At 40.4% G+C, this 10702-nt stretch overlaps 1 protein-coding gene across 1 annotated transcript in view; it reads left to right on the forward strand.

Moving 5' to 3' along the window:
* Positions 1 to 10632, forward strand: part of s100p (S100 calcium binding protein P) — a 30622-nt gene extending 19990 nt beyond the window's left edge. The window contains 5 exon segments of the mRNA XM_027289913.1: positions 5198 to 5304; positions 6319 to 6489; positions 6609 to 6804; positions 9873 to 9917; positions 9919 to 10632. Of these exon segments, the coding sequence (XP_027145714.1) occupies positions 5255 to 5304; positions 6319 to 6489; positions 6609 to 6804; positions 9873 to 9917; positions 9919 to 10158 (702 nt within the window). The 5' untranslated portion in view covers positions 5198 to 5254 and the 3' untranslated portion in view covers positions 10159 to 10632.
* The last annotated feature ends 70 nt before the right edge of the window (positions 10633 to 10702 follow it).

Here is a 10702-nt window from a genome sequence, read left to right on the forward strand (position 1 = left end):
GAGGGGGCTCTAACAAGGGGGAATCGGGGCGTCATACTCAAAAATAACTCAAACACCAACCCCCCCCCCCCCCGCCTCATCTTTAGAAAGGAGAAGAGGGAATAAGCCCACACATAAACATCCATTCAGCAGTGCCACCACCCACATCCCCACATCTACACCTCAGTCAAGACTTCTTTCAGCTTAGCCACAAGGACTTTGAGGGTTATTAATTGAAGAATGGCTCCAGATGATGGATCTTATTGACCACATGTTTTTGTTTTTTGTAAGTTAGAAAAATGTATCACAGTACTACGGTTTGTGACACTGAAAGTCAAAAGAAAATGGCAGCAAGTTTTAGCAGCTTAATGAAGACTGCTTGGTCTGCTGGTCAGGCTGCAGTCAGAACTGTGCAATGGAAGAAATAAATTGGTATAAAGGTAAATACAAGCCCTGTGGTTGAAGATGTGTAAGGTGTGGTGTCATGTTAGGAGAAACTGCTCCGACAGGGTGACCATTGACTTTTGTCCAACACGCCATTAGATATCAGGTAAGCTCCACTTCATCATCTAAAAGAATAGCTAAAGGAAGTGTCTTCTGTTTACTGGGGCTCACTGTCATGTCAGTCCTCTATGATTGGGTTGAGCCCAAACTAATGAAATTATTACATATTTTGTTGGTCTGAATCTTCTGTATCTCTCTGCTACAGTAGTCCTCAGATCTATTCACTCTGATATTTGTTTACACAAAAACTGAGCACTTGTTCCTCCATACAGCACTCTGCATGTTGTGTAGTGGTCAGTATGATCTATTGTGTTGTCACTCTTCATCTGATATTGCTTTGAAATCAGCTGACAAAATACCAAACATACCAACACTGAGCTGAATAATTGAAGTAAATATAGTATTTGTATATCTATAGTAAATGTCCTATTTCTGACCAGTTTAATTCCCATTGAAGGTGTCCTTATCAGGAATTAATTCATGATAATGGACACTTTGAAGGTCATTATCCTGCATAACCATAGTCACTTGGCAAAGAAAAAAAAATAAATTATTGATATTTTCATGCCGTTCCCCGGGTAACACCTGAGGTTTGACTAACTAACTAACTTGGAGCATCATTAACACACTTTAATGCTTGGCAACTGGACATATTTCTAGTCCGCTCAGCTCACAGAACTTTTGGCTCAGCTACATGCTAGCCAATGTTATTCCAACGTTATGCAAGGAAAATTCAAAGTCAGTTATGTCACATAAACACAAACATTAAATATGATTTGAAAGTATAAAGACTAGCTGGCTATCCATGCGTGAACAAATGCTTAGGCCATGTTTAACTTACTATCAGGTGCAGTCTAAAGTTGAACATTATGATATTATTATTATATTATGATATGTCAAATGATCGCTTATACAGAGTATCAATAAATTCAGAGATTGTGTGGATGCAGTTGCCATTCTATTGTTAAGGGTGTTCTCCCAGCGGGATGACCAGTTTTCTGAGAGTGCACCTGTAACTTCATTCTCGCTTGCTGCCTCGTCTTCAGTCTCATCTGACTCCATTCCCTCACCTAGCAGTATCATCTGGTATGGCGGAGGCCTCTATTTCTTGGACATAGTGGTGGTAATCAAACGATTAATCAGGGACCTCAAACTTCAATGAACTGGAGATTGAGAGGTGTTTTACTGGAAGTCAGTGATCGCTTGTTTCTGCTCAGGGGAGTGGCAGCTGGTTCTGTAACATTAGCAGAATCATTATTCACACACATTTGAGTCTCCCACCATAATATGTGGAAGACAGTAATCAAGACAATCAGTGAAACCCAACATAGGGTTCCCCTAAAAACCAAACAGGCCTGGATGCCCAACGGTATGCCATGCACATCTGGGGACATCTGTCATGGTCTTGGTGGATCAGGCTTTCAGTTAGAGTTTGTGTCAAATTATTCTACTTCTTTGGAGCCTTCACCAGATTCTGCCAAATCAGCTCTAACCTCTCCCAAGGTTTGAGAGGGCGGTAGGGCGGGTACACAATGTGTCAAGTGGTGCCAATTTGCCCCAGTCTTACCTTTAACCTAGACCGAGTGAGAGGCTTTCTCTATCACTTCATACGGCCCTGTCCACTTGGGTTCAGTTCACTTTCTTTTGTAAACTTTCACACGTACCCAGTCCCCCACCTGTAGATCAACTGGAGACTCTTGGGTGGTTGCTTCAGGCTCGGCTCGCTGCACCTGTGTGGACAAAACTCTAATCAAATTAGTCAGAGCAGGCATGTACTCATCACAGCTTACCTGCCAAACATCCAGTGAGGGCATATGACCTCCCTCCCTGGGTGGGCCTGGCACAGGTCTGCATGTCAGTAACTCATCAGTAAGTCATGCAGTGTCAAGTGCGTCTTGGCACCGGGAGATGGTCGCATAGACATGATAGACATGAGAGCAAGAGGAAGAGCATCAACCCACGTTAGCTTGGTGCCGTGACATATTTTAGCAATTTTCCTTTTTAATGTCTGGTTTGCTCTTTCTACCAGGCCGACACGGGATGATACACTGACCCAAATTTGTGTGCAAAACCAAGCACTTTCTCTACCTCAGCCAACTACCTATTGCTAAAATGGGAACCATTGTCCGATCTTGTGCTTATAGGAACTCCATACCTAGGTATGAGTCGCTTTTCAACCATTTTACAACTGTCTTCACTGTCTCATTCCTGCAATGTATCACTTCTACCCACTTGGTGAACCTGTCTACCATCACTAGTAAGTATCGAGCCTCTCGCCCTGTTTTCAGCTTTATAGACTCAAAAGTGTGTACGATATAGTGGCATAGCTAGTGGTATAGCTGCCGACTGCAACCCTATCGCCTTCCCCTTTTCCTAGCAAAAGAGCTAGCCGAGAAATGCATGAAAAATGTGAAATGCCCATCTAGAGCCAGCCATTAGTTTGTCCATCCTGGGGTAATGTAGAAATGTTGTGGTTCAACATAGCAGACTTTGCCGAACAAGTCTCAATCGAAGCTAACAAAAACATTATTATTATTTCCAGGTGATTATACACTAAATGAAAACATAGTTATGAATATTTCATTTCTACCATATTCTGTTGTTAAAGTCCCCTAAATGTCACACATTTAATAAAGCCAACACTGGAGTAAGCATGTTATAATATGACGTCCAGTGTTGTCCGTCCTTCACAACGTCACCTTGTAAGAGTGGAGCATGTTTTCCATTTGCGCAGGAGGTCTTAAACTGGGAAGGAATGACAGTTATGTGTTTAAGTCCATGTCCACATACCATGTCATGTGCGTGCTACATAAGTTTTGCCACTAGTTTACAAAGATAACTCTCTTTAGACAAATATAACACTCAAAGACACACATATAGTGTGTAGGAATGCAGTCAGTCAACGTGTTCATACGCATAAATCAAACCAGCACGTTCTCAAAAAAGACACGTGCACGCACATGTTTTCCCACAGGCAGATCTGCTGTCTCACTTTCTTTCTCACAGATATTCATAGTCAAGATGCTCTGGATTATATAAATCAAGATAAATTCAAAGCTCTGCAGAAGCATGCAACTTATGATATTTCAGAGTTTGCTACAGACATATTTTAGTCAATACTGAAAAGTATTTGGGTTCAGTCCCCAGCCTATAAGTAAAAGGAGAACCTAAATACTCTGATGAATAGCGCCCTTGTGAACTCCAGTCCAGCAATAAGTTATCTATGTTAACAAGGCTGACCTTTGTCATTTAAAGCATCCTTTAGCATTGTGCTGTAAAACTGATGTAGGAAGCAACGTTTGTATGAGTTGAGTTGAGGCAGAGATATCCTTCCTTTTAGTCCTTGTATATAGTATATGTGTCAAGCAGCAAAAATCCTGGCAATTTTCATACAAAACATGAAACAGACACCATCAGGACCAGACACTCTTGTAAAATTAATTATATTGTATCCTTAGTAATTTTAGCTTCATATTCATGAGGCTGTCAACTGCTAACGTGGGGAAGGTGATGCTGCTGGACGAGGCGGCCAATCACAGTGAACTGATGGTGACATGAAGCCTGCTCTCAATGATGCTGAAACCTTGAGCGCCTTTTGGGTGGCTTGTCCCTAAAAGTATGACACACTGAAGACATTGGCCATGTATGTGCTCACCATGTTCGGATCAACACACACCTGTGAAGCTGTGAAAATTAACTAGGACTGCAGGTGCATAAGGCAGGCATAACAGCAAAAGATATGTCAGAGGGGAAATGTCACTTCTCTTAACCAAACTGATTATTTCAGTCTGGTGATTTTCCCTGGTTGACTTTGTATTTTATTTGTTGTAACACACGCTACTTAATTTGATGTAAAGGTAACATTTCTCATAACGGAGGCATGACGCCTTTTTTGTCGTTGTATCTATTTGGCTGATGTCCAAAGCTTGACAATGCTCTCTCTGTTATGTTGATGTTTGTTTTGAGACACTGCAATAGTGCACTATTGTGCGGGGAAATAGGCCCAAGAAAGGACAAATCTGACAGACGTGAAACAACAAAAGAGCATTATTTTGATTAGAGGCGGGCTATGGCACAAGTTACTTTTCAGAGGGCGTTTGTTTCATTTCACTTAAAGTGTAAAATGTAGAAACATACTTTGTCCTCTTCACTGGGGTATTCCTGAATCCAGTGATATTGTGGGGGCCAGATGGAAAGCTGGCTGGCCGGATGTGGCCCGTGGGCCGTCAGTTGATGTTCACTGGCCTACAACCTAAGCACACACACAAACAACATGAGACCTGTTAAGCCTTGGTTGTAAATAATGTGAGGCATGCTGGGTCAGTGCAGTGATGAAATATGAACATGCATCTTGACACCTAACTAATGTTTTTGCCTCTTGATCTTCTTCGTGTTTAGCATACTCAAGTACAACTAATTTAATATTAGTGTATGAGAAATACACTTTAAAGGGCTACAGCTACAGATATTTGTCATGATCTTTGTAGTCACTGTAAGACTGCTTTTGAAATCAACTGGCCTACATGATGAAATTGAGTTGGGTTTATGTAATACAGGGTCCAAAAAAGTTGCTGTTTCTCCGCTCTATGATGTTGCTTTTTATTTAGTTCATTTATCTAGTTTTATGTAGCTCTGAGCCATTCCCCATAGTATTTTTGGACAAGTCAGATTGACTCCATTGGGTTTTTGAATGACAGTCTCATATATTTTACAGGTGGGTCATCCCCTCTGGCAGCAACGGTGGGCTGCAATTCCCTAACCCTCACATACAATGTTCCTGTGGGCAGGAGGTAAAACAACAGATGGTAGAAGTGACCGCAGGTACTGTATGTTGCCTTTGTTTCAGTGTTAATACAAAAATGTATTGCAAAAGGATATAATTTCTGATAAAAATGTATGTGTTGGAAACTTTAAGTTTAAGGCTGTGCATTGTAAATAGTGGAAGTGCAAGTTGGCCTGTAGGCAGTGACAGCAGTTGAAATGTCATTTTGACTGCTTGAGCTGCCAGTTGAAGGGTAAAAATTAGTTTAAAGTTTAATATGTAGAGCATTCAAACAGGGAAGGAGATGAACTGACATAAATTGACATTTTAAGCATAGTGACGACAGCAGTTGAACAGATAGTTGTACTGTTCGCACTTTAAATAGTTGAAGTGTCAAATGGTCAAAGCAGCGACAACAGTTAAAATAACAGTTGGAGTATCTGCGCTCACAGTTAAAGGGTAAAAATTTGTTAAAAGGGTGAAATGATATGTCAAGGCTAAGAAACAAAGGTAAGAGATCAGATGAACGCTCTTAAATGATCAGTCTAAGTTTATAGTGACGAAAGCTGTTCAAATGTTAAGTTGTGTGCACTGTAAATAGTGAAATTCAAGGGACGAAGAGCGATGAATAAAGATGAATAATGTCTTAAGTCTACAGAAACTGTCTTCAGAGGTAGTTTAAAGGTTTTACCTACATGACCTCATGTTGGTTACTCCAGAGTCCAGAGATGTGATCACATCCAATCTTCCGGACTTTGATCAGAGGATCTCATGTAGCATACTGGCTCATAGGGAGTTAAAGGTTTTTTAATTATCACTGTTGTGTTGTGATGCCAAATGCTTTAACTGAGAATTTCAGGTATTTTAACTAACTATGCTGCTCTTTAACTATGGTGTTCTAGGGCTTATGTGTGAAGTGTGAAGAGGACTGGTACCCAAATAAGTGAATCTATATTTGTGTGGATGATCAAGTGCTTCGGCATTATTAATGCATTAGTGATTTATATTAAGATGTAGATCTGTCTCGTGTTTAATTTTTACTGGAAAACGTTGTTCATGTTAACCTTTCAAAGATCCATCTACCAGAAGATTCGTGAATATGAGGTCCTTGACAAGAGGAAAACAGTGACAGCTCTGAGGGCAGGGGAGGACAGAGCCATACTGCTGGGCCTCAGCATGGTCTTTCTCTCTGTCATGATGTACTTTGTCCTGGGAATCACCATACTGCGCTCTTACTGTGACAGGTAATAACAAACTCACTTACAGACGGTTTTAGTTCGGAAAACAGAAATGTGTGTGGCTGCTGCTGAAACCACTGTAAGTGCTCTACAGCAGCATTGCTAAGCAGGTACTCCTTCTATAGTGTATGGACAGATGAGGCGAGCTGCACTATCATGAACTCCACCATCGTGTGGGACGTGAACTGTTCATACAGCTGTGGAGCAGAGTGCTGGAAGAGTTCCCGTTACCCCTGTCTCCAGGTGTCCGTCAGCCTCAACTCCTCAGGGAAGGTGATACGACTGTTGCACAATGAGGAGACACAGGACAGCAATCCGGAGGTACTTCCTGCGCTCTCCCCTTCTAACTGCTGTCTTTCTTTTTGCGGAAAATCCATATATGTTTCTGTGTTTTTATTTTGGTCAGTTGACCAGGTCCAAATACTTTTACATACAGTTAGATGCATTTTCCCATATTATGTAGTACCTATCATGTCAGAGACAGTGCTATATTTTTGTCAAAATACTGTATATCTAAGTGCAGGACGCCATGATGAACAGACATCCAGGTATTAACTAATTTGCCATTTTATGCTCATGCAGTGTGTGGAGAAAGGTTGACTATGGATCAGGTTCTGAGATTGGTTGGATCGGTTATAGCTGGACTGGTCAGACACTTCTTTCTGTTCTTTCTGCTGGGGCGGCTGTGGCTCAGGAGGTGGGTGGTTGTCCACCTAATCAAATGACGCGGTTTACATTCTCACTTTGTGGTTCACACTTCAGATAGGGGGTAGTTTAATGATCGTACAACCTGGCGGCCTACCAGTGCCAGTGCCTAAAAGAGACAAACAAACAAATGGTAAATGGACTGTACTTATATATCACTTTCTAGTCTTCCGACCACTCAAAGTACTTTACAGTACATATCTATTCACCCATTCACACACATTCATCACACCTCAGTGTAAAAATGTACATGTAAATTCCTTTATTTCTACAGCTTACAACCGTCCTTTCGGTGTACAAAGTGTTTATAGTAGACAATAAACAACGAGACCAATAGGTTAGGTAAAAACCCAACAAAAATAAAAACAATAAAAATGCAACAAAACTCGATACAGCAATGATAAAATGTATCATACTCTGGTGTTAAAGCCATCAAACATTTAAAAAAAAGGGGGTGGGTTTTTTTTTTTAGCTTGATTTAAAAAGGCCCAGATCAGCAACGCGCTCATTCGACGGGGGCTCATTCCAGAGCCTGGTGCTCGGCAACAGAAAAGCTCGTCACCCCATGTTTATATTTTGGCCTGGGCCCTTCCGCGACAGTGATCTTGCGACCTCAGCGTTAGCTGCTTGTGGAACAGTTAAAACTCCGGATACTATTACGGGGCGAGGCTTTAAGAGCTTTTAAAAACAAATGTTAAAAGTTTAAAATCCAATTCATAAAGGACAGGAAGCCAAGAAGGTATTAAGAACAAGCCACTGGCTGCCATGCAAGGGTGCCAACTGCTCATCACGTTTGCGGATGCTAACCATTCACACACCGAGGAGAAGATGCTTAAGTGGACGTGACTGGAAAAGATTCTACATTTAACCCAAGTAAACAACATACCTCACATGCAATGTTATCTGAATAATATATATACAATATATATATATATATATATTATACTATATATATGGCATGCATTCATGATACTAAATTAATATATATGCATCAAACTGTATTATGCATGCGAATTTATTGTGATAATTGAAAAACTATGAATAATATTACTGAATGATAATATATTAATGAAACTTGTACATTTTGCAGAACCTGCATATCTGAATGAAATTCACTGCGTCAGACTTGGCGTGCAGTGCCTGCAGCCATCTGTGTAACAGTCTGTAAAGCGAAAGACATGAGTCTAGTTGCAGCCGATATTAAGCAATGAGGACATGATAAATACACTGGTGAATGCGTGCCAAAATCCTCCCGATACTTCTGACGAAGAAGTTCGCTCAATTTTTAACCGTGGCAGGCCTACCAACAGGTAAAGTTTCGGATAATCTCATTGCTGATTGTCTGTCTGTCCAGTCCGTGTGTGAGTAACTGGCCCAAAGCTGACAATGTGTCACGGATCAAAAATAGTTCAAAACTAAACAAATATTCACCCTGCATTGGTCTATAAATTGGGGTGATGCTTATTGTATCTAAACATATATGAAGAGCTTCTGTTTCAGTTCATGAAATCCCTGTAAACCGCAGCAGCTTCTCCAGTCCCGGAGAAGTGTTGCGTCAGTTTCATTCAATATTCAGGTTTCTTAATATATTAAGTTTCATTCATATATCAGGTTTCGTTCATATATTCAGACTTCATTCAATATATTCAAGGTTTCATTCAATATATTCAGACTTCATTCAATATATTCAAGGGTCACTCCATAATTCAAAGTTTCATCAATATATTCAAAGGTTAATTTCCTGAACGGCATGCCATAATATAATATATAAAATATAATATTATAATCTAATCATAACCAAATATTCACACATCACCCTCCCATTCTAAACTGTAAAAAAATTTTCTCCATATATAATAATAAAACCGACATATTACCGACCCCCTGAAGCTGATATCTTTCCAAAGAATCAAATAAAATCACCCAACCTCTACTCAAACCTTCCCTCTCTTCTCCACCACACCTGTAGACATACATGTCTCATTAATGCATGTTAATGCATGTTACTAATTAAACTTCTTCCCTGGAGTTCGTTGCTTCTCGTCCAGCAGGTTTGCATGACGTCACACAATATTACTGTCATTATTGTTACCATATCTCCATTACAGTTTATAGTATGTTAATGATTGCTGCTGTTGTGCATCTGTGTCCTCTTATCTCTATCACAGTTCCACTGTACTGTCATCATTTATCCTTCATTTAATTCATTTCATTTTATCATTCATTTATCATGTCATTTTTGTCAGTCATTGTAATTGACAATATGTTTGTGTTGATTTGTCCTGTCCACGGACATCTACTGCATGTCTGTCGTCCTGGGAGAGGGCTCCTCCTCTTGTGTGCTTCTCTGAGGTTTCTTCCACCCTTTTTCCTGTTAAAGGGTTTTTGTGTCACTCGAACTCGAGGGTCTAAGGACCGGGGTTGTCATCCCTGTACAGAATTGTAAGCCCTCAGAGGCAAAATGTGTTGGCAAAAGACTTAATGATGCAACCTGATTTGGTGAAGAAATTAGCTTGTTGTTATAGGAACTTCGAAAGAACTACCTGATGCAACCTTACCCTGGACTATGAAAAAAAAAGGAAACACTTATGAAACCAGGCTACTGCAATACCAGCTCACTTCTATACAAATAAACAACAACATAGCAACATTTCTGTTTTTCTCTTTTCTATTCTTTCCTTCAGTGCTTCTACATCCCAAAGTGCCATAAAGACTTGACTCGCACACAATGCAATAGTACGGGACATCTCTGAGTGTCTCAGGTCTCAGCATACACGTTCCGTTTTGTGGACCCACAAAGACAGAAACCAACGTGATATCCTGGACACAGACTTCTACGGCCAGTCGCCTTCTCCACTCCTGTTCTGGCCAACCTGCACTTTGACTGGAGGAACCATCATTATTGCCATGGTGAAGCTGACACAGTACCTTTCCATCATGAGTGAGCGACTGAGCCGCATTAAGAGGTGAGAGGAAGGAAGACCTTAAGTTCACTGAAGCATCTTCATGGGGTGAAGACTGAAAGACAAAGAGATACGCCAGCTGACATGATGTCCGTCTGTGACAGCCGGAATGTTCTAACACGTGTTCTTTGACAGTCCAAAAGCAGCGAGAAAGACTAACATGTATTTAGTCTTTCTAAATACATGTGAGTTTCTTTAAATCCAGGTTTGAAGAAACTCATTTAGACCCCTAGTTAGGCCTGCTGCTAACTGAAGCTCAGTGACAATCTTTATCAGTTCCATTATTTTTGTTGGCTAATTTGCAAAGGATGTTTTGAAAGACCAATTGTGCATTCTTTTGCTTTAAAATGTTTTTTTGTTAAAGGAATAGTTCAACATTTCAGTAAATAATTCACTTGTTCATGTTCTTGCCAAGAGTTAGATGAGAAGACTGATACCACTTACGGAAGCCCTTAAAGGCCATACATACATACATTTTATTCCACCTGTTTTCCCGTGATAACGAGATAATTTCCTTCATTTTCCTGTGATAACGAGATAATTTCCCTCAG

Source organism: Larimichthys crocea, chromosome XVII (assembly GCF_000972845.2).
Source record: "Larimichthys crocea isolate SSNF chromosome XVII, L_crocea_2.0, whole genome shotgun sequence".
Lineage (NCBI taxonomy): Eukaryota > Metazoa > Chordata > Actinopteri > Sciaenidae > Larimichthys > Larimichthys crocea.